Genomic DNA, 24,532 nt, shown 5'->3' on the forward strand with positions numbered 1-24,532 from the left:
AGTTTATGTGCTGCCAGGGCAGCTTCTAAGGCCAACTTCACTTTGACAGTGCTAACGAACACGTGAATATAATAACGAGAGTTCCCCGATACACGTGAATAATATATGCTGGTGTTCGTAATTCAAAAAAATTATTTTGGGGGCTGTTTTAGGTGCCAACACCACGAACCAATTTACGCAAGCCCGTAGTGGGGCGACTCCGTACTGCTCCAGACCCACCTGGGGTTCTTTAACGTGCACTAAGTACACGAACTTTTTTTTTTTTTTTTTTGCGTTTCGCCCCCATCGAAATGCGGCCTTCGCGACCGGCACCGAACCTGCGACCTCAAAACTTAGCAGCGTAGCGACATAGCCACAAAGTTATACTACGAATGGTCGCGTTCGTAATTAGAATTGATCACGAGAACAGATTACGCGAATTTGACAAAGTCGACGGGTCCCGAGAATTATTTCGTTAAATCGAGAACTTCGTTAAAAAAAAAAAAAACACTTGAAACAGTCGCGCAAATGACATCGTTGCAACACCTAAAACACGTCTTATACTTAATATAGCGCATGGAAAGGGACTAGGCACGGATGGACGACGCGGACACAGCGCGAGATGCGCTATTAAGTATACCAGAGACATGGAATACCAACTCGCCCAATCTTACGCTCTTTCAACCTAAAACACCTAATGTGAATAGCAATAAGTCTTCATGTGCGATAAAAAGACGCAATTATGGCATGCGTGGGCAATTGGTCGGACTACAATTGCGGACTGAAGCCACGCACCTAAAATAAACTAACGACTCCTCTCAGATCGACTGTGACAGCAGCTGGCGCTGTCTGGTATAAGGCAACGGCTGCGCGTTCAACCCTGCGACCCTTTAACGAGCAGTTTCGTATAATAAAAAAAAAGTCGCAGTTTCAATTTAAACAAAAGAAGCATCCATTGCGACAGCAAATCATTAGACAGCTGTACGCGAAGTAGTTTTATCGGCTGTATGAATTGCAGTAATCCTTCCCAATTACTAAGCACGGTGTCGTGCACTCACTGTGCTCACTCATAGAAGTCTCGGCAGACGCCATTTCGTACTTCGTTATTGACCGTGCTTAAGAATGCGCCAATAAATGCAACTGCTTTATTTTCAGCGCAATAAGGAAATGAAAAGCACTTCCCCGCATGGCATAAATCCGCCGTAGCTGCGCAGCCAGGCACGCGGACGCGAGGTCAGTCCGAGGGTGGGATTTCAGAGGGGGGCTGATCAGCGTTATTTCGACGGGCACGAGCTGCGAACCGCAACCGTCTGCGCATGCGTGGGCGCGCGGACGCTATAGCTGGCGCACGACAGCAAGCGTACACGTGTGGTCTTCATTTTGTTTGATAAGTGCGTTGGGGGGCACGCTAGAGATCCCCTGGCGGTCAAAATTGATACTGACCCCGAGTCTTCCCCCCCCCCCTCCCTCTCTACGACGTGCCTCATAATCAAACCCTAGTTTTGGCACGTAGAACCCCAGAATCCGATACAATCGACGTGTCTTCGAAAACTTTTTCGAGTTTACGCGATCTCCAACAAAAGCGGCACGAGAACACAGAGCGCACACGAAGCCACGAGCCATTTCGGCTCGCCCAACGCTTGCACATCCTGCAGATAACCTCAGAGATAGGGCGCGCGCGGCCGCGCTCACGCCTCGCCCACCCCCCTATCCCCTCTCGCGCATAGCTCTAGGCGACAGGCGAGGAGTGAGCATAGAGAAATAACAAAACTAAGCGTCACGAAACGTCAAATTGCACACGTATTTGCACGCGGTGTTTAGTGATGTGCATTGTTACGTGCGGCTTTTAGCGGGTTTGGTAAATGGGCGAAAAAATGAAACGAGTCATTACAAAATATGGACCTGCCGGATCACTTCATTTCTCGTCCATTTACCACCGCCCTCCGAAAGGTGCACTCAACAATGCAACACTGAACACTGCATGCAATTTTGAGAAATTGTTCGTATAGTCACATCGCGCGGTTTTGGCACGTAAAACCCCAGAATTCAATTGAAGGGAAACCTTTTAACTTGCGCGGCTAAAGTTCGGTATCTTTCTGCGACGGTTTGCCAGAGGGACTTGCGGCTTTGAATCGCAAGTCTGCTTTCTGTAGCCGCATCTATCTATACTTAAAGTGCTGGGTGCAACACCGTCTTGTCATTCATTGTCTCGTGACGATTGATTATGCTATTCTGCAAATATAGCTGATCCAGGTAACAGCTTGAACTGAAGAAAGAAAAAGAAGCATCGAACTTCGGGGGTTTTACGCGCAAAAACCACGCGCCTGTATGTGGGGGGACACTCCGGATTGTGTTGTCACCCGTGGTTCCTTTAACGTGCGCTCAATGCACGGTGAAAGTCCGACCACCGACTACGAAAACGGGCGAAAGAGCCAACGAAAGCTATTCGCTTTAAGAAAGGGAAACAGGAAAATGAAATACAGATCGTTACAAAATACGCCCCCTGGTAACTCGCGCGCGATATCGCCAAGGGAAAAAAGCTGACACGCGACTCGTCGTGAACCCACCTCCTCAGAGACGAGCAGGAGGGTCACACGAAGTACATGGCCGTCTGCAGGGAGTCGAGCACCTTGACGGCCTCCACGTACTGAGCGGTGGAGACTGAGTCGGCGCTGCCGCCGGACGAATCGCTGCTCGAGCTGGAGACATCCACCTTGCTCATCACGTGGTTCTTGGCGCGGTACGCGGCCAAGTGGGCGTAGTAGACCGGCGCCGGGATGCTGACGCTGCGCGCGCACCTGGCGTACGTGTGGCAGAGGTAGTAGCTCAGTTTCTGCAGGTCGTCTGCCGAGAAGTTCGAGTCGTCCCACACGATGTAGTAGTGAGACGGCTTGCTCGTGCCCTGCACCCACCAGCAGCGTCGGTCGCAACAAGAACAAGATGTGTCGTATAGGGAGATCGCATGCGCGAATAGGAAATTGTGGTGGTTGGTGGTGTAACCAACCGTTTCTTTCTAGAGGCGGTTACAAGATACCCAGATCCCATATACGCAAAGATATCGCCAGTCACACCACTCGAAGCTAATGCCCCGTGACACAGCACGTGGCCATACATTACTGGTCCTTTTAAGTGCGTTCATACCGCGGGTACCCGCTGGGGACGAATTCTCGGACGATTACTTTAAGAGATAGTTTCACTTAATACAACGTATTATTGGTATGACAAGGTATCATTTATTACTATTTCCACGCTCGTACAACTATAATTCATCTAAACAACCGTTTCTTTCTAGAAGTGGCTACAAGAAAGCCAGATCCCAGATACGCTAAGATATCGTAGTTACGTACGCCGCTTGAAGCTAACGCCCCGCAACACAGAACGTGGCTTTAATTTTTTTATCCTTGAGGTGTGTTCATACCGCGGGATCCTATTCTATACTCGGGCGATCACTTCAGGGGAGATTTCGCGATAACCGGCACCGGACGAATGCATGCGCACAAGGGTCGGGGACAAACGCGAGAATAGAAGGTCTCGTCGGTTCTCGCGCGCCCGAGTCTCGCGAAGGTGCATCAACTATCACTATTGCCGAAAATGATCACCCGCGAGAATACCGCCTCAGGCCCCGCATGTCGTAGCCGACACCATTAGAAGCCTTATCCAGGCTTGCAGATTTATTTGTTTTTCTTTTTTAAGGTTTAGTTTAGGATAGTCCAGGCTAGATCCAGAGCAATCATCTAATTTTTATCGCAGGAAGGCGGGAACATCGCTTCAAACAGAACACGCGCGTTGTTTGCGCATTCCATTTAGCATCATCTCAGGCGGCCCTCAGTTTCTTGTTCAGACGACCGCGGTCAAAAACGCACCCCTGTATAGTTTATACGCAACTCTGAGCACAGCTGTTGTCGCAAGCAGTAGTTACTTTTTCGCAATGCGCACGCGCACCTGGATGCCGAAGTGGCTGCAGAGGAAGAAGTCGAAGTCCAGCGGGTGAGTCACCACGGAGTCGACGGTGGTGCCGGGAGGCACGTTACGGCACTTGCCGACTCCGTCGCGGTCGCTGGCCGGCATGAACCGGGTGTGGTGACGCTTCTGGACCACGATGAACGTCAGAGCCGGCTCGTACGTCTCGTTCGGCGACAGCTCCTGGCAGGCCAACCGGATGGCGCTCACCTGCGACGCGCGACGAAAAAAATTAACGCCGCATGGCGCGTTTTCCGCGAGCGATAAACGCGACGCGCGGCGAACGCACGCGTTGCCGCCAACGCACGAGCACCCGCACGTAAAAATGGAGCGGCGCTTTCGCGCCGCATTTTCCGGGTTGCCAAACAACTCCCAACGACATGAATTGTCTGTTACCACATATCTAATATGCCCTTAAAATTACAGAACATTACAATAAAAATAATCTTCGTGTAATTAGACAGCGACATTTTTTTCCAAAGTTCATTTATCAAGCTTAATTTCAAACAGCAAGATTGTGTGCTAAACTGAAAATGTATACCTTCCGCATGCTGAGCGGCCGCTGCTTGTTTACAACTTCACCTAGAAAATGGAGTAGTGTTGGCCGCTTACTACCGAGCAGAGGAGGCGATTGCTACTATCTAGGGCCTCGTTGAAGGTGGCTTTGTCCATTTTGGGTAAACACGATGCGCAAACGAACACGTGTAGCACGTGTTTCCTTCGATGCGCGCGCCAAAGAGGTTCCGCCGAGATGCGCGGAGAGCAGGGCCATCTGGTGGCGAAAAAATTAGAAAATTCCACGTGACTGCACTCTGAACTGATTGGCGGATGCGCACGCGACGCGCCGCGCAATGAGGTTTTTTTTTTTTTTTTTTTTTTTTTTTTTTTTTTTTTTTTTTTCCTATGAGTAGCACGCGGCGGCGCGATTTCGTGATGGATCCCTGCTGGGCACGAGTCAATGACGTGTGCGTCCCACCATCCGCGCGTCAATCGCGCCATGCGGGTTTTTTTGACGCCAAACGCCTCGGGCCTTGTGCACGTATCACGCTTCTTATTCCTAAATGATGGTTATAGTCCCAACCTCGACATTACGAACACGGTGTTATGAAGGTTAATGAATTATCGGGCATTGCGAAGTGATCTAAAGTGTATCTAGCGTGTCAGACGTGTGACAAATATATGCTTATAACGAAAATCGGATATAACGAACATACTTTTCGCACTGGACGCGTCTTCGTCATGACGAGGTTCGACTTTTGCAGCGCGTGTAACTAAAGCTAACTGCTATATCGCACGCGGGGAGATACCCGCTCTCTAATGATTTGCAACGTCCATATATAATTAGTGGTAGCTGCAGCTTCACCGCGTGGCACCACGACCGCTCTGGTTCCATTACTGCAAATTTGTGGCAAGCACTGTATGTACATTCGCGTACCTGGCTGGAATTTGCATTGAAGATGCCACGGACGTTATACAGGGTGTTCAAGTTTCACGGAATTTTTATAAATCGCCTGTGGCAGGTAGCATTATTCTTATTGAGCTGGGTTATTAGAACAGGCGGACATTAGCAGCACGGGAAATCGAAACACATATTCAGCTAATTAACAATTTCACTAATGAGGTTCTTAGTTAATTGCCTTACGACACATATTGCGATTTACGAATTGTAGCCGGTGAGCTTGCGGACATTAGCAGCACGGGAAATCGAAACACATATGCAGCTAATTAATAAAAATTCACTAATGAGCTTCTTAGTTAATTGCCTTACGACACGTATTGCGATTTACGAATTGTAGCCGGTGAGCTTGTCGGGCGTATACCGACTTGGAATGAATTTCCAGAATGACACCAGTTTGGAGATATGCGCCATCAAACTCGCCATAAAAATGCACTGTTCCACTTACTTTTTTAGCAAAATGCTATTTTATACATTGAAGCGCAAAAGTAACAGGAACGCCCATATATTTCGTCCCACACTTTGGGAAACAATATCTCGTAACTGGTGTCATCCTGGAAATTCATTTCGAGTGGATGCGTCTTGTATATATGCGTCTTGTCATGTATATATGTATGTATCTACATACATATCTACATGTATGTATTCCAGACGCTCCCGCGGTCTGGAAGGACCTCTTGAGCGCCTTTTAAAGATAAAATCACTCGGAGCGCGAAAAGAACTGAAGCAACTCGCTTCACTTCGGCTTGGACAATTAGGCCACGGAGGCAGAGAGCTACACTCCATCTCACAAGTTGTTCGCAGAGCTACCGAAGGTACGAGGCGTACACAGGCAATATACTTGCCCAGCGCAATATAGTTCCGGGGGTGACTGATTAATGGCAGGATTAGAGAGCTTGGCTTTTACTTGGTACGTACACCATGCGTTACAGCGACCCGTGACACGTTTTGGGACATCTGAGCATGCACGTCGTACATCGCGAGTTCAGCAGCCGCTGAGCAGACGACGCGGCGCGGATGAACACATCCGAGAGAGGCATCCGGCCTTCCTATTGGCTAAGGAATCCCGCATCTTCCGCAGTACTGCAAGCGACTTATTGAGACGGAAGTCTATAGCAAAGAAATTCGGCCCGACCGGGGGGGCAGACGACAGCGGAAGCCATTTCTCTCACCTCTCGATTGCGAACCTCCATGAACTGGCCCTCGCTCACTCCGTCGCGGTAGAAGATGATCCGCTCGGGCTTGTGCTTGGTTGCGCGGTAGAATGCCTTCAGCATGTCCTTCATCATGTCCTTGAGGTCCTTGATGATCTCGACGCGCGCCGTAGCGGCCGAGTCCTCCATCTGGATGCGGATGGAGGCGTGGAACTTGGATGGAATCGAATCGAGGCTACCCACGCAGGCGGCGATCGAGGGCCTCAGCTTGTCCCCGGGAGCCGGGTGGGTGACGTCCGCGCCGATGATTATCACTGGCTTCTGGAAGATGGCCGGCTTCTCCTGCGACAGCAGGCTGTTGTTAGTGCCACCCAGCTTGGCGTTGATCTTCTGGCACAAGTTTGTGATGAGGGCGGCGTTGCACTTCTTCACCACGTTGTTGTCCATGACGCACTGTGTGCGCAGCCCGATCTCCGTTTCGGCCACCTGCTTGATCTCGGCGTAGTTTGTGTTCTTGGCCAGCACGATGATGACCATCTCGAGGTTTGGCTGCTTGCGCTGCTCTTCCAGCAGCACGGCCCGGATGGGTTTGCGGTTGGTGTCGGCGGCGCCGATGTCCAGCGGCTGCTCGATGCGCATGCCCAACTCGTGGCCGACGCGCACCAGCATCTTGGCGAAGTTCTCAAGGCTGTCGCGCTGGGCGAACCGGCTCAGGTTGAGCAGCGTCCAGCGGCTCAGCGTGGCCGGCTTGTAGAAGTGGCGGCCCCGGAGCTCCCAGGTTCCCTCGCGGGGCTTGCTCACGGCGTTGTTTTCGAAGACCAGCGACGGGGGTTCGAGCACGCGGCCCTTGAGCTGAGTCGGCTCGGTGCTGATCTTGATGGAGAACTCGCGCAGGCACTGCTCGCTGCTGCTCACCAGGTCGCGCACCGACTGGCGGATCTCGTTGAAGCGCTTGGCCGGCGGCTGAGCCGTGCGCTTGATCATCTCCGAAGTCTGGTTCTCGTCGAGTTTCTTCTTGCAGTGCTGGCCCTCCACGATCTCGCACACTTCGAGCGGCAGGTAGACCGGGTGCGTCGTACTGCCGGTCTGCACGCACGGCAGGTTCGGGTAGGTGAGTCGGCCGTAGCGGTTCTGGAAGTAGTCGGCCACGGAGCACCGCGAGCCGTCCTCCATGTTGAAGTAGAGCTTCTTCGCCGGCTCCTTGGTGACGCGGATGACCTTGTACTTGCGCGGGTAAGGCAGGTGGGTCACCTTGATGCGCAGACCCTTGAGCTCCTTGTTGAGGCGGACGTTCTGGAAGTCGCGCAGGTCCCGGAAGTCGCCGGCGGTCATCTCGCGGCGGCCCTCGCTGAAGATCTTGCACATGAACGCGATGATGGGCAGCGGCTCGTAGAAGGCCGTGGCGGACATATCCACATTCAGCATGGGCTTCCACTGGGCCGGTCGCACGCTGGTGTAGTAACCGAACCAGACTTCACGACCACCGCCGAGGGTGTTGTTCTCGTTGGGGGGCGGTGGCTTGAAGAAGGAGCGGCCGACAGGCGTCAGCTTGATGGAAGGGCCGTGGCGCAGCACGATGTCGACGGCCTGCAGGACCTCCTGGGGAACGGTGTTGACGCGGTTGTCGAAGACCGCGTGCAGAGCGTCCAAGTTGACGGTGGCCGCGTACTGGATCTTCACGACAAACTTCTGGACCCGCTGGTCCTCATCCAGGTCGACCGTGAAGGTGCGCTCGCGGAACTTGAGCTCGCGCCGGGTGTACAAGTTCTTGCGGCCGTCGAATGCCGGCACGCAGTTGCTGAGGTCGAGGCGGTACTTCTTAACGAGCAACTCGATGACCAAGCGGTTGATCTTAGTGCTGATGCAGCGGTACTTGCGGTTCTCGGGCACCTTGACCTCCTTGCGGGTCTCGGAGAAGATCTCGACATCAGTAGTGGTACACGTTCCCGGCAGGGATCTCGACGGCGAAGTGGTTGGCGGTCAGCTGGATGGGCCGGCCCAGCCTGCCTTGCGCCGGCCGCCTCGGGAAGTGAGACGGGAGAGTCCGCTGGATCTCCTGCGAACGTCGCGCGCCAGCGGTTCGTGGATGATGCAATGACACGCGCACACGAGCGGAATGGAATGACGACGCGGGCCCGTCGCTAAAGGCGTCCCGGTGTGCCCTGTACACGCAGGATCTGGGCCCGTGTTCACAAAGCTCTTACGCTGGAACTGTTCGTAGAAAATTTCAGCCAATCCTGATGCTAGAAATATTAGTCAAGGCGCCCGGCCAATGGCAAAAAGCACTTACGAACGAAAAGCTTTGCGAATTGGGCCCTAAGTCACGCCAATCCTGCCCTACTGACGCGCCCTAACCATAGATCGGGAAAACGCTTTAGCTGAATGAAAGAACGGGCAGACGCTTTTTAAGGGAAAACGCGAGAAATGGCTGGGCTATTTAGAAGAACACGCGCGGCTACTACGGCCCTGGTCAATGCAGAGCTCCGAAATGCTCTCATTTCCATTGACGAACAGGCAAACCGAATTAGTGGTAAGTTCCTGTTCCCCCTTTCCGATTGTTTGTTTATTGGCATACCCTTTGAAACGGGGCCGCGACAAATGGTCACCTAGCTTGCTCGACACAATCAGGTTTTGCTACATCCATTGCAATCTAGCGTTTTACCTATGCCTCTGATCTTTTCTCTCTTCAAACCTCTACTATACCGTTCCTTAAAGGGACTCTAAAGGCAAATAAAAAGTCAAGATAAAGTGATGTAGAGTAATGCTCTAGAACGTCTAAGGCGTCAATAAAATCGCGAACAGAGCTTTAGTAATCGAGAAATTGAGGTAAATGCAGGACACGACATGACTCCCCAGGGACATTCAGGTACTTACCCGATGACGAAGGCACTCAAAAACATTATGTCACTAGTACAGAACCACTCGGATTAAAAACATTTCGTCGGATTATAAGACGGAAGAAAATGATACTTGTCTACTTCTATTAGATTCTTAGAAGAAAAATACTTTTTCGGCGTTACCCTTGATAACGAAATGGGTGGTGTAAAGGTTTCGTTTTCGCTCCACTCTGCGCCGCTCGCTTTCGAGTTTCAGTAGTTCCGATATCGCGTAGTGCTGCGCTGGTGCTACTTGCTCGCTAAACTCGCACTTGAAATTGCAAGCAGCAGAGAATTCCACGTTCACGTGATGACGCGGGATGTCCGAACGGCCCGCGCGACGGCACGTCCAGACGGTGACCAGCTTCGTCGCACGACGTCGCACTGCTGGAGTCCTAACTACTTTCGCGCTCGGAAAAGCCGTTGTCGAGGCCGCCGTCGTAGTACCCAACGACGCCGGCAGCGAGAGCCCTCAACAGCATGTGAGGCTCATCGAAGCTTAAATCGCCGAAATCGAGCCCAGCATCGTGAGCCAATGTGTCGTTGTCAGTGTCGTCAACAAGGTCCATTGCGACGAGCGTCGACGATCATCGTGTTTACAATTCTGCGCACGCTTTTCCTTCCGCTTTCGCACTGCCGTCGGCTCTTCTTGGCTCCGTTTCTGGTCCGCGCGTCTGCGTTTTCCGCAAGAAAGCCGTAGCGCCGTCTGCGGGCGGTGTTTTACTGCACTGTAGTTTTACCTAGTTTTACCCACCGGCGGTCACTATGAGACCATGACGTCACCACTCCTCGCTCGGGAGGGCGGGCGATTTGAATGGCACTAGACGTACGCGGACGCTTCAGACGCAATTTTCTCATAAAATAAGTCTTCTTGGCACGAAACAACTGTTTCGAAGTTTCTGTGACCATATTTTAACATTCCACGTTGACTTAATATTTGCCTTTAGTGTCGCTGTAAGCGTGCAACGACTCGGGTTCTATCAGCCTATTTCTTGCTTTCTTTTCACCAATACTCTATACTGCTTATCTTGACGTCTGTTGACCAGTTTCAATCTCAACGCTTCTAGAAGGCGGACGTTTTACAGCGTAAGCTGGTATGGGCTCATTCGAATAGCCGTTTCTGGTCGCGATGATGCCGCCGTCTCGTAGCCGCTATCGCGGGAAATGCGAAGAAAGGTACCCGCTCTCCGCCGAGATCGAGCCCAGGCCCGCTGCGTGGGAGTCTGATACTTTACCACTGAGCTACGCAAGCGCTTGCTCTCCGGCAAATGAAAATTTATACGCGCCCTGTGCCTCTGCGCCGGCGCGCCGGCGCAGAAGACCCGAGCCTCTGCCGGTATGGTGGCGCCATCTAGCCTGCAACCGCCGCGTGCGACGAGATGCGATTCAGACGCGATGCGATTCAGACGAGGCGCGCAATCAACGCTATCCCGATGTTAGATGTGCGCCACGTATTCGGGCACCTCTTCGGTACACGTTATGGCGTCCCCTCTCAAGGTACAAACCACTGCTGAAGAAGCGAATCGTAGAGCTACGTGCGCTGCTACCAGGCATCAATCATCGGGCTCAGCAGACTGCTGTGCAGAGAGCATTGCAACCGCAGCTCGCCGTCGCCGGGCGGACAGATCAGATCGTTCTCGTCAAAATCGAGGCGAAGACACTTTGCCGCGAAGACCTTGCTGCGCGTGGCGCCGAAATTGGAGCTACTCTTGCGCCGCTCAACCAGCTTACGCGGTGACTGTGCTGCGTGTGCCGCGCAGGCCTGTGACAGTTTTTAGTATGGGTCTTTGCTGGGTGAATCTCTGGGATGTGCTCAGTCGTTTCCGGACATTTCCCTGCAGCAGAGACATGTCTCCCCGAGACCCCATGCTACCTAAGGTAGCAGCGACCTTTGGTAGTATATACAGTAACTCAAGGAGACCCTTCATGAGCGCGCCCCCTGGGAACGGCGACCCTCCCCCCCCCCCCCCCGCCTCGAGCGTGGCCTCCGAGACATCAAACGGCCCGCGCGCCACCCGATCACGGAGGACACGCTTCGAGGTACGTGCGGAACCGGAAGAGCTGCCGCCGCCAGCCAGAGGAGCTCGTAAAGGCCGTTTACCTGAAGCCTGAGCTCGTCACTCTGCGCCTTGTCCCTGCTGATCCCGTTGGCGTGTCCGCGCACCGTCGTGCTCGTAGGTGAGGGCGACGTCGTGGGCAGCGATCCCTCGGTGGGGGCCACGCTGCGGGCCCCGTTTCCGTTGGCGGTTCCCCCGCCGTGGTTGATGGCCGCTGCGGCGGCGACCACGTTCGCGCTGGTGACTGTGGTGTTGGTGACAGCGGCGGCAGCGGCGGCAGCAGCAGCAGCGGCGGCGGCGTTAGCCCGCAGCTGCGCGGCCGCAGAGGGCGCCACTCTCTGCGAGATGGCCTGCGCGAACGAAGCCTGCGTAGTGCCGTTGTAGGGCAGCGCCGAGGGCGCCACCTGGCTACCTCCTCCTGGTCCCCCTGCGACGACCGAGGGGCGGCCCACATGTACCGTTCGTAGTTCTGAGGCGGTGCAGCCAGCAGCCACTGGAAACGTAGCAGCAGTAGTTATTTTATTCGTTTGTTTGTCGGGTATACTGCCAACTAATTGCAATAGAAAAACGTTTCAAGAAAACACTGATACATAATACACTGCAATACACAGAAATTCACCGATACACAATGGGCATTAAAGAGAAACTGAGACATACACCCAAATGTAGCAATTCGCTACTATGGAAACCCAACCGGGTTCCTCGAAAGAAAACCTCGCAGTTGAAGAAAAATTCGTCCTGGTCCGGGACTCGAACCCGGGACCACCGCCTTTCCGGGGCAGCCGCTCTACCATCTGAGCTAACCAGGCGGCTAGCAGATGGCAGGGCGAAGTCGAATTTGTCGACAACTCGAAGCAAAGGCAAGTATATGATGTAATAGTTCAGCGGAAATCCGCTAGGTGGAGATAAGTAATTAAAGAGAAACTGAGACATCCACCCAAATGTAGCAATTCGCTACTATGGAAACCCAACCGGGTTCCTCGAAAGAAAACCTCGCAGTTGAAGAAAAATTCGTCCTGGTTCGGGACTCGAACCCGGGACCACCGCCTTTCCGGGGCAGCCGCTCTACCATCTGAGCTAACCAGGCGGCTAGCAGATGGCAGGGCGAAGTCGAATTTGTCGACAACTCGAAGCAAAGGCAAGTATATGATGTAATAGTTCAGCGGAAATCCGCTAGGTGGAGATAAGTAATTAAAGAGAAACTGAGACATCCACCCAAATGTAGCAATTCGCTACTATCACGTGCTTGTCACGTGCCGGTTACGTGCTGAAAGCACGGTCCACCAAGACTTCACTGACGTATTTCCGTCACGGAAATACGTCAGTGAAGTCTTGGTGGACCCCGGCATAAAACACTTTCGTGTTAAAAAAATTGAGAATACACGATTTTCAAAGTACGCATCCAATGCACGTTCAAAATCGACAACATGTTCTTTGGTTACAACAGCCTCAGGCAAACTATTCCACATTTTTGTTGTATCGAGAAAAAAAAGAAACCGGTTGTTTTATTACAGTAAGCGTGAAAAGGTGCAGCGAGCGAATAAAAACATTATGCGGATCCCACTTAATGCGAAGTTTTTGACCGGGATACGGAGCCTGATGGAGCCCCGCTCGAAGTAAACCCTGTGGAGATGCACCACAATGGCGACAGCCACGGCGCTAACCGGCAAAAGCTCACGCGCAATACCGATCGAGTACGCGCGCCCGCTGCGCTAGGGCTAACCGGGTAGCGGTACACCGAACGCGATAACGAGAAGCCGCGGAAGCAAAAGGTCCGACGTAACCAACTCGTTGCGGGCCTGTGAGCATCGACCATGGCGATGAAGCGCTCAGTGGAAGACAGCGCGGTTGGAAAAGGGCGCCCAGGGGCCGCCACTCGGGAGGCCAAATCAGGGCGCATCCCGGTGACGTACGTTCGCGCGGTTGACTCGACCCCGGGAGCATGCCGGGAGGGAGAAGCGCGGTTCGCGCGGGAAATTAGCTCCGGAGCGCTAGCCGTGTCCGGCATGTTGCGGCTGCGGCGGCGGTTCCCGAATATCTAAAGCACGACGCGCAAGCTCGGGGACGAGGCGCGGGAGGGCACCTCGATCCCCAGAATCCGTGGCGCTCCAACACCGCAGACACGTCCGACATAAACCCGTTTTAATCGCACAAGCCAATCGGGATGGGAGAAGCCACGAGCCTTCACGACCCATCGCGGGTCAGATTAATCCGGAGTACCTCACTACGGCGTGCCTCAATCAAATCATGGTTTCGGCACGTAAGACCTCAGAATTCAATTGAATTCATTGAGCGAAAAAAAAAGCGGCGTCGTCTGTAGCAGCGAAAAGGTACCTAAATTCCCATTGGCCGCAACGCCACGTCACCAGCGCGCCTCGACGAATCGATACGGCGACGCGACGCCGCGTGCACACGCTGTTCTGTGGTTGCTTGTGTTATCCGCGCGTCAACACCGGGCACTGCAGCGAAGCCTACAGGGCTCGTGTGCCGCCAATCAGTAAACGAGAATCCGCCCGCGTGTCCCTACAGGATGGAGGAGTGCCCACCCGCTGTGCGCTACTAATACTTCCGTGAACTGTCCGATCAAGCCGGGTTCGCGCGGATGGCGATCAGATGGGGACATTGGGGGGAGCAATTCTTGCTGGTTGATTGACGCTATCCGTAGCTTCCGACGCAGCTCACGATGTTGGCGAGATAAAATTGCACACAGCTGTATACAAGGGGTCATCGTGGGATCACAAGCCCAAGAACCGAAACCCGGAGCGGAAAATCGAGTGGGGATAAAAAAAAATAAAGCGCTCACCTCTACCACGGCCTCGTGGCCTTGCTAGCGGGACGGTCTCCATTGGGGACAAGGAACGTTTGTGGGATCCCAGATTTGCGACGACGGGGGCGGGCAACTGCCTTCGGGCAGTTCGGGGGCGTGGGGTGTCGGTGGGTGGTTGGGTCGCGCTCCAGCGAGGGACCAGCCAGCGCCGGTGGTGGACGAGCTCCTTCTGGACCTGGCTAGGCGGCGCGAGCCGCGCGCCTAGCCTCGGTCCCGGCGCGCTCAGCAGCGGCCGCTCGGCCAATGGGAACGCGGGGGTATTGTTGATCACCCGCCGTGACGTCAGCGCAGGGGGGCGGAGCTACATTCGCGCGCCTAATTGCGCCAAGCGGACCGCGGGAGCTCGCGAGACCACGGACCGGTCGGTCGCAAGTCTGTTCTTCATCTTCGTCTTCGTAGGAAAACATTTAAGCAGCACCGTTTTCTCGTAAGAGGCGAATTGGATCACGTGGGGAACGATTCGGATGCCACCGCCGCTGCTAATCCTCGTAGAATAACTTTTTTAAAGTACCACGACAATATTTCCAGGATCACTCCTCTTCTGCCCAAGGCAAGCACCGCGTATCACCACGTGATCCAATTCGCCTCTTAATAGAACACGGTGCTGCTTAAATGTTTTCCTACGAAGACGAAGATGAACAACTGACTTGCGACTGACCGGTCCGTGGTCTCGCGTCTCGCGAGCTCCCGCGGTCCGCTTGGCGCGATTAGACGCGCGAATGTAGCTCCGCCCCCCTGCGCTGACGTTACGGCGGGTGATAGTTGAGTCACTCAGTAACCTCTCCGTTCGGGAATTAATATCTCAAAACTGGTGTCATCCTGAGAATTAATTCAAAGTGGATCAGCCTTGCGAACTCCACGGGTACAATTTGTAAATTGCAATATGGGCCATCAGGTAATTAGTTAAAACTAGTTAAAAACTTAATTAGTGAATTTTAAATGCGAAGCATTTCGTGGCGAACATTTGCTACTTTGACAGTATCTATCAGTATCGACCCCGGGAGCATGCCGGGCGGGAGAAGCGCGGTTCGCGCGGGAAATTAGCTCCGGAGCGCTAGCCGTGTCCGGCATGTTACGGCTGCTGCGGCGGTTGCCGGATATCTAAAGCACAACGCACGAGCTGGGGTACGAGGCGCGGGAGGGCACCTCGATCCCCACAATCCGTGGCGCTCCAGCACCGCAGACACGTCCGACATAAATCTATCTATCTATCTATCTATCTATCTATCTATCTATCTATCTATCTATCTATCTATCTATCTATCTATCTATCTGGTATGTATCAAAATTGGCATGCTATGACAAGAGTATATGAGGAACATAAATGATATATCACATGAATGTCATGACATGCGTGTCATATGTAGGTCATGAAACAGCCGCCTACATCTTGGTGCTCTCATGGTCGTTTCGTGAACTTGTTGGGTACCAAAATTCACATAGTGTGACAGGAGTGTATGACAAACATAAGTGATAGGTCATGACATAAAATGTCACGACATGCGTGTCATGTAGGTCATGACAATGACCCAACGAAAAAGATTAACACTTAAAAAAACCACTCAAATGGAATCGGACGTGGGTACTAGGTGAAGGAAACAAAAGGATGATGGTTGAAGTCATATTCATGAGCATGACTCCGCAAAAATGACACTGAATCAGCGAAAAAAAGTTAACACTCAAAAACCACTGGCATGGGTTCGGACGTGGGCACTAAGTGAAGGAAACACTACAGGATGCTGGCAACGATAATGGTAGAAATCAGTCATGAGCATGACTCAGCAAAAATGACAATGACTCAACGAAAAAAGATTGACACATCAAAAGCCACTGCACTGGGTTCTGACGTGGGTACTAAGTGAAGAAAACACTAAAGGATGGTGGCAGAAATCATAGTCATGAGCATGACTCAGCGAAAATGACAATGAATTACCGAAAAAAGTATAACGCTCAAAAACCACTGAAATGGGTTCTGACGTGGGGACTAAGGAAAGGAAACACTAAGGGATGGTGGTAGAAGTCATAGTCATGAACATCACTAAGGCTTTCACCTTAAGGTCTCTTAAGCGTATGTAGCTAAAGGGACTCCTGAGGACTGATGACGTGAATGTCATGACATGCGTGTCATGTAGGTCATGAAAGAGCCGCCTACGTCTTGGTGCTCTCATGGTCGTTTTGTTAACTTGGTATAGGCTCCCCGCACACTGCTTCGCATAACGTCGATTCCCACAGGGCGTGGGATCTGCCGGCTTTCTTGTTGATTAGTCGATTATAGGCATTTAAATTTTTTGCGCAAGTTCTGTCCGCCGCTTCGAGTAGGCCAGCTCATTAACTAGAATTAGGGCTATCCGCCACAGGCAGCCTTAAATAAATTTTGAAAGTGTTCGCTGACCCTTTTCGCGGAGCAGTTTTTTTTAGAGAAACGAGATGGCGCTCACGGCGGCGCGCCATACGTCGCCTCAGCGACCGCGCACGAATACGAAAACCATTAGCGCTTGTACTTTGCTTCTGTGCGATCAGCTGTCAGAAATGCAACTGAGTTTTCGCTAACACTCTGTGCTCCAATCATGCTAGATTGAATCATGTGGATTGAAGACGTGTACAGTAGTTGGCTGCAAAAATAGTGACTGGCATGTTAAAGAATAGAATTAATCTTTGTGGCCAAGTTCGCGGACCGCTGCTGCAACTGTCCGAACGTGTCCCCGGCACTTCGTGATGTACGGCTTTCCTCGAGGATACAGAAATTTGCTCATCCGCCAGCCTTGTATCCCTATACCTTCAAACAAAGGGCTTCATCCCCAGAACGTCGGCAAGAGTGAGTACCACTCGTTAACAATGACAAAGGAAGTAGCGCCGCCTCCTGTCATAGTAAGTTTCGCGCACATTATCTATACACATCTGTCCCAAATGGCAGGAAAACTTACGCCCACTCTATCGCCGACGTATCAAGAATAAGTGAATGGGCGCACACTTGAATATATGCGCACTGTATACGCACAATAAATGACGGACTACACCTATGGCGCACGAATGGCCGAAGCTGAATGTTTCGTGACGGTCCACAAGAGTAAGCGAGTTACTAGCTGCAATATATATTTGCTACGAGGTATTGCAATGTACAAAACAGCTACGTTTCAAGCCTTGTGCACAGCAAGAACAAATCTATCGGAACTGAGCACACCCGCGATCGATTAGGCAGAAAATGATCAGATAGTGGCCGCACCGAGGAACTTCACTGAGTCAGAAACTGGCAAGCCACTGCTTCAAAATATTTGCCGAATAAAGAACAAAGAGCAAAGCACACTAATCCTGACTGAATTCATAACCGGAAAGCTTGGAATGCATATTTAGCCCCGCTTTTAGAGCAAGCACCATATACGCTGCTTGCGCCGTTTGGGCATAGCTTAATCAGCTCCGAAAGCGCTTTTGCATGTTCTCTGAAGCTGTGATCAAAGCTTCGTGTCGTCCACCTAGTCACAGACTACGATATCTCCGAAAACAGAGGTTTTCTAAGCCGCGCCGGCGTCATACACTTCCATTGTAAACAAGGGGCAACGGAGGCAGTTGAGGCAAGCAATGGACGCGTCACCACGTGATCAAACATGGCAGCGCCCACGGGATCGCCGCGAAAAGGGTCAATAGCGTTTTCAGTAAGCACCGGCTCACGCCCGAACTTTCACCTCTGGGACCAGCCTAATTAATCCACGTGATAATCCACGTGAGCTGAGAAAAAAAACGAAGTTTTTATGACGGACAGAGCTGAATGAAAGTAGAAAATGGATACGCCTTTGAAAAAAAAAAAAACGACGTAAGAGCAAAAATAAAATCAAAAATAGAAGACAATTATTTTTCCCACTATGAAACCAAGGTTTAAATTTACTATATAGTAAAGGGTGGAGTCGGGCCCTCTGAGAGCGTGTGGGAAGGTAAAGGGGGGGGGGGCGGGGAGGAGGGAGGGGGGACAGTGGCCCCTCGCAATAGAACAGGTGCAGGGAACCTGCCCCCACTGCACCCCCCCCCCCCCCCCCCCCGGTTCCGGAGCCCATGGCGGTAGCCACCGAAAACAGAACAGCAAAACTGAATCGGGCGAGTTGGGCTCGCTCATTGTGATTTCCTGCCTCCATGGGTATTACGAGTAACTGAACCAGCGATTTATTCCAGGAAAAAAAAAAAAAACGCGTGCGTGATAGAGTCTGCGCGCTCGTCACGCGCCAATTCTTCGATCTGCGTGTGTAACGCTGTTTAACCGCCAACGTATAAACGGGACTTGGCTCCTGTTCAACATCTTCATCCCTTCTTTTTTTCTTACGCCGTTTATCCAAGGTCTTGTTAAGCCTAGTTAACTCGAATTCTGAGATCTCAATACACAGAGTGTTTCAGCGAGCACTTTCAAAATGTATTTAAGATTGCCTATAGCAGATATCCTAATTCTAGTTAATGAGCTGGTCTACTCGAAAAGGCGGACATTGCTTGCACAAAAAATTGAAATGCATAATCGTATAATTAACAAAAATTCCCTAATTAAGTTTTTAACTAATTACCTGATGGCCCATATTGCAATTTACAAATTGTAGCCGCGGAGTTTGCAAGGCGGATTCACTTAGAATGAATTCTAAGGATGACACCAGTTTCGAGATATTAATTCCCGAACTTTCCGGAGAAATGCATTGGCATTCCAGTTAATTTTGTGCTTTATTGCATAAAGCGACGTTTTGTTAAAAACCTACCTAACTGGAACGCCAATGCATTTCTCCGCAAAGTTCGGGAATTAATATCTCGAATCTGGTGTCATCCCGAGAATTCGCTCCAAGTGAATCCGCCTTGCGCACTCCATGGCTACAATTTGTAAATTGCAATGTGGGCCATCAGGTAATTAGTTAAAAACTTAATTAGTTAATTTCTGTTAATTATTTGATTATGCATTTCAATTTCTTGTGCAAGTAATGTCCGCCTCTTCGAGTAGACCAGCTCATTAACTAGAATTGTGCTATCTGCCACAGGCAACCTTTAAGAATTTTTGAAAGTGTTCGCTGAAACACCCTGTATCTATAAAGTCGGGTTTTTGTTTCGACCGTGGTTTCAACAGAACCCCGTTAGAGAGTACCCATTGCAGAAATGGCCCATATTGACACATATCAAATTATTCCTATATTAAACTATCGCAGCGGATGCGTTCAAACGCGGCCTATACTAAGGTCACAACGAATATATACACTGTCGGGGACAATAACCATAGGACCGTCACAGAGTGGAATAGTATACTGTAAGCACGCAAATACACACATACACGCGGTACTTCGATGATCTCCCTGTAAAGGTCAGCGAGAAAATTCCCGGTTGAAAATTTTCAAGCTGGCCAAACTGGTTTGCTGCCAAATTCCCATATTAACCGAGATATCAGCTGTACAAACTGGAGAGAAGACCAACTGGTCAGTTGTAACCAGGGGATGCATTCTCGGACGATCACTTTCGGCGATACTATCACTTTCGCGTGGCACGGCGCGGTGTACGATTCGAGCGGTTTAGCTAGACCACAGCCACTCAGCTACAATCGGTTTTGCTCAACAGCCAATGAGCACCCACTGAAAACAGTGATATCTCCGAAAGTGACCGTCCGGGGATACGTCCCCATTGACAATGTGACTTCATAGTCGGGTGTGAAACCTGAGTCAGTAGCAAGTGCCGAAGGGAGGTCGCAATTGGTTAAGGCGAAAGCGCGAAATAGCAGTTAGAACAAATTCACTCCTAATGTTTCCACGTACGCGAGAAATAAAACAGCAAAAACGAAACAAAAACCGCGTAGGCAAGAACTGACAAATTCAGTCATCAGAATGTTAAATCTCCCCCGCGTTAACATCTGAAAAGTCGCATTAATTACGCCTATAATACGCGCAAGCGAGAAACAAAACAGCAAAAAAAAAAAAAAAAAAAAAAGAAAAACGACCGCGGAGGCAAGACCTGACAAATTCATTCATCTAAAAGTCGCAATAATTACACCTATAATACACGAACTAACTGTTTATGCCTGGTTTCTTAAAATAAGCGTTCCAATAATCACACACCCGGTCACAAAATTGTGTACAACCGAGGTACACCCGATGATAGAACGCGCCTGACTAGCTGGCCACGTATGCACATGAACAATGTTCCCCACGAACACCCTCCGCGAAAAAAAAAATAATAATAACTCACGTCAGCTGCCAAGTTCTGGTAAACAATACAAAAAAAAAAAAAAACTGTAACCAACGAGCTCAACCAACACAATGAACCGTAAAAATAATAGACGGTCGCGAAACGACGTATCCGAACGTCATCGCAAATCGAACGCCGAGCTCAGTACTACGTGTCTCGTATATAGGTAACCACGCTAAAATGCCAATTGCGTGTTCATCCCGCATCTCGACGGTTCATCCTTTTTTTGAGAACGTACAAACAAGCCACGAGAACAAGTTCGGGAAAAAGTCGACGCGAAAGACTTCTTTTGCTTCACCGCGAGGCCTCGCCCATCTCCGAACCGGGAGAACACATATGAGACTTTTTTTTATTTCTCCCGATTACAAAATAAAAGGAACGTGGGGGAAACGGTAGCTCTAAAAGACGCGAAAGAATGTAGAACAAGTGTAGGTACTCACTCCGGGGTCGCATTACAGCTACTTTCGACATGTTCTCTTCTTCGTGAAGTCCGGGTACGAATGCAACAGCTCGAGCTCAACAGGGACCTCCGAGGCACGAAAGCAGGCGCTCGTATGGTTGGTGTAGCGTTAGTCGTCGTCTTTCTTGTCTCCGTTGCGTGAAGATGGCCGCGTACAAATTGCCGTTGGTCGGTCCCGGTCAGCGGCCTAGTTGGGTCTCTTCCGAGTGACCGGCGAAGGAAGCCCGAAGCACCTGGACCTGCCACGCAGACGAACGCGTGTGCAAATGACACGACAAGCCTCGGCGTTCCTGGGTCACTAATGAAACGCTGCCGGCGTCCGCTGGTTCGCTTTTAAACGCGTTTTAACTTCTTTTCGTGGAGGACCCTGGTTGGTGCGCTACGGTATCACGAGGCCACCGGCGCGAGCTTCTCCGCCAACCGCAGCTCGGGTTTCGGTTTGTGAGTGTTTGTGCGTGCGGCTGGAGTGTATGAGGCGCATGGTACACTGAAATGTTGGGCCCAGACCCATTGCCAGGAATTTTTTTTCGGGGGCGGGGGCGGAGGGCACTTGCTGAAGGCCTTCACGATTTGAGGAAAGCACCTATTTTTCAGTAATTATTTTCGGTAAAAATTGCAGTATATAAATTGTGTGATTTTTAAATACAATTTTATTAATAGTTTGATATTATGAGTTTTGAGATGAATCTTCCTAAAAGTATAATATTTTTATACGGACGATTCGTCTCAATAGATTTCATTAATAAAAACAAAACAGTGTTACTCAGCGCCGTAGGACATGGGCACGGAAAGAACGAAATTGGGGGGTGTCACCCCTAGCCCGCACCCACCTGGCTACGGGCCTGGCTGGGCCAGTTAATTGGCGCTACATTCGGGTTAAAGGCGAATACAAGAATTATACACGTAAGGTAGCGATGTTACTGCAAAGAGATCTTCAAGACCATCTTGATCGAACGAGTGAGCAGTCGCGAATATCCACGAAAAGGTTGAACTCTTTCCCAACAAATCTTAAGTTTCGATTGTAAGTGAACGTCTTTTGTCACTTGTCCGCTTTCCCGTATAATCCTAACGCTTACTCAAACCAGCGCCTCTCAAACGGGAGTGTCTTTTAAACAACCCTTACGAGAAGGTGTGCGAAATATGGCGAGTCGGGCCGCTTTGTTCCATTGGACGATTTGGAAAAGCGCGTCTACTACAGTGGACACCATTAAGAGTTATCCACTGCGCAAATGGAGCTCATGGGCCCACAGCGCTTGACGATACCAAGCTGAACTTTCTTTCTTTTTTGATGCGAAAACATCAAATGCACCATTGAGCGAAAAAAATTACACCATCTTTCCGTAGGGGAACCTTGAGTATAGTATGCGAAGCAGCCATGGGGTCCGACTCAAGTTCCCATTAGTTTTCAGTTCGTCGTTTCCGTTAGGTTGAGGTACGTAGCTACCGGCTTCGCGAGCCCGAAGTTCGGGATCGGCCTGTCGCCGCTGCCGTTTCGTGGCAGCGGCTCGAGCCCTCTTCTCCGCGGCGCTGACACTGGCGTTGACGCTGGCGCTGTCCGTGGCAGTCATCGCGGCGTTGCGGGAGGAGAATGAGGAGCGGAGCGCGCGCGCGCGTCATTATACCGCGAGCTACAGTGGCGCCCCCCAGCGGAGTATGCAGCGCCTACCGTCGCGCCCCTAACCTAAGCTACAGTGTACTAGAATTGGGTACCTAAGCTGCTTCGCATTATCGCGCGCGGAGCCGCAGGTGTTGCCATTCGTTGCGCAATCCGGAGAGGAGAGGAGCGTCAGAGAGGAGGAATGCCGAGAGGAGGAGATGAAACAAGGAGAGGAGGGGGAGGAGGATGCACATGCGCAGTGCGGGTGTGGACGCCGCACGGCGGATGGATGGATGGAGGGAGAGACGGACAGCGCCGCCGGCAAGAAATGCTTCGCATTTAAAAGCCGGCGGTGTCTGTAGCAGCACCTAAATTCCCATTGGCTGAGACGTCACGTCGAGCGCCCTTAACGGAGCAGAGCGGGCGAATCGGAACACCTGCTGCCGCGATAGCGCTCCAGGTGTTGCGTGAGGGGAGAAGGTATGGCCGCGACGCCACGTCACCAGCGCGCCTCGACAGAGCAGATACGGCGATGCGACGCCGCGTGCAGCTTGCGTTATCCGCGCGTTCCTTGTCCACGCAAACTCTCGCCTGCATTCTAAGGTCAAACACGCCAAGCGTCTCAACGCGTTCGCTTGTCGGCGTTCAATTGGACATTAATGCTTTCGCATTCACAACTCCTACGTGCTTAGGTGTCCTCAGATTTTTTTTATTAAAAAGTTTGCCATGCAGCATCCTTCCAATTATAAGCAGACTGTTTTATCTGCTTAGTGAAAAGGTAGCATGCTAGGTTGATTAGACGTAACGGCTGACGTTATATTGATAGACTGAAATTACACTTAGTCTGATCTCAGCTGATGAAATATGCGATTGCATTACAGAGCATAAAAGAGTTCCTGCAAACAACGAACAGTGGAAATTGTCATGAATAACGCAAGCGTGGATATCGTTTGCTTTATTGGAATAAAGAAAAAAACAGAATGGTTTGAGAATATGCGTACGTGTTCTTCCTGTCTGTCAACGAAACCTCATCATAGTACTTTCCAAGAACGATGGAGGCGCGCTACAAGATCGCGCTCCGCATAAGAGTGGTCTAGAACACCAATATTTCTAGTACACTCAAGCCGTACGCTGTGGGTTTGAGTGATAGCGTGCGGGGGTAGGCCGAAAAGGACGGTAGCCTGGACGAGCCTCCATGCGCGCACAATGTTGGAGGTCAAGTGATCAAGTACGTGCTGGAGGTGCAGGGAAGCGCTGCACCTCTAGCGCGGCTCGCAGCTGCACATCAACCTGCGCATGGCGCCGCTCAGAGCATACGCGGTGTAGAGGAGCATACAGAGTAACTCTAACGCGGGGACCTTACATTCGAGGCTGGCGCGTCCTATCTTGGAGGTAATCTCCGGCGGGTGCAAAGTTTGGCCGAGCCGATATGGCTGGTGGCTTCAGGTGCACTGTCTTCCTAGCGTTAATTGGAGGTCGCGCGTAATCTCAAGTTTCGTAGACGCGTTGAAGCGAGAGGCAGCACGTAGAGTTTGATTACCGTTGCCGGCAAACACTCGCTGTCGCAACACTGGCGTTGAAAGTAGTAGTAGTGAGTTTAGTGAAGAAAACTGACGCTTATATATTGGGCAGCAGAAATAAGCGTCAGTTTTCAATAAAATTACTACTACTCTCCAAGCCAGCGTTGTAACAGCGAGTGTTCGCAGTCATCAGGTGCGATCATGTTTTACCTGTGCGCGGGTGACACCATGCTTGTAATTTAACCGGTACGCGGATGTTTGCTGCAACTTACAAAGCCGATAAAAACTACGAACGTTAATTCGTGTACAGTTTGCTATCGGTATCAATTCTCCGTCCATCCGGCGATAAGCGAGACTTGGCTTGCATTTTATTTTTCGTTTGTTGCGTACATGGAGATGAAAGTTAAGCGTCGTAGATAACGCGTGGCGAGCGCAGATTGAAACACATGGCGGA

At 51.2% G+C, this 24,532-nt stretch overlaps 2 protein-coding genes across 2 annotated transcripts; both read right to left on the bottom strand.

Annotated features, from left to right (window-relative positions):
• Positions 1 to 2,542: 2,542 nt before the first annotated feature.
• On the bottom strand, positions 2,543 to 9,449 carry LOC119453129 (protein argonaute-2-like). The gene is given in 5 exon segments (XM_049667869.1): positions 2,543 to 2,881; positions 3,922 to 4,149; positions 6,568 to 8,478; positions 8,480 to 8,711; positions 9,424 to 9,449. Coding segments are annotated over 5 exon segments (2,709 nt in total). The 3' UTR covers positions 2,543 to 2,569.
• Positions 9,450 to 10,978: 1,529 nt separating this feature from the next.
• LOC125945660 (transcription factor Sp8-like) lies at positions 10,979 to 14,328 on the bottom strand. The gene is made up of 3 exons (XM_049667870.1): positions 14,286 to 14,328; positions 11,527 to 11,909; positions 10,979 to 10,999 (listed from the first exon to the last, which is right to left on the bottom strand). The coding sequence occupies exons 1-3, from the start codon at positions 14,326 to 14,328 to the stop codon at positions 10,979 to 10,981; spliced, it is 447 nt and encodes a 148-aa protein (XP_049523827.1).
• Positions 14,329 to 24,532: the final 10,204 nt, after the last annotated feature.

This window comes from Dermacentor silvarum, chromosome 5, assembly GCF_013339745.2.
Source record: "Dermacentor silvarum isolate Dsil-2018 chromosome 5, BIME_Dsil_1.4, whole genome shotgun sequence".
Taxonomy (NCBI): domain Eukaryota; kingdom Metazoa; phylum Arthropoda; class Arachnida; order Ixodida; family Ixodidae; genus Dermacentor; species Dermacentor silvarum.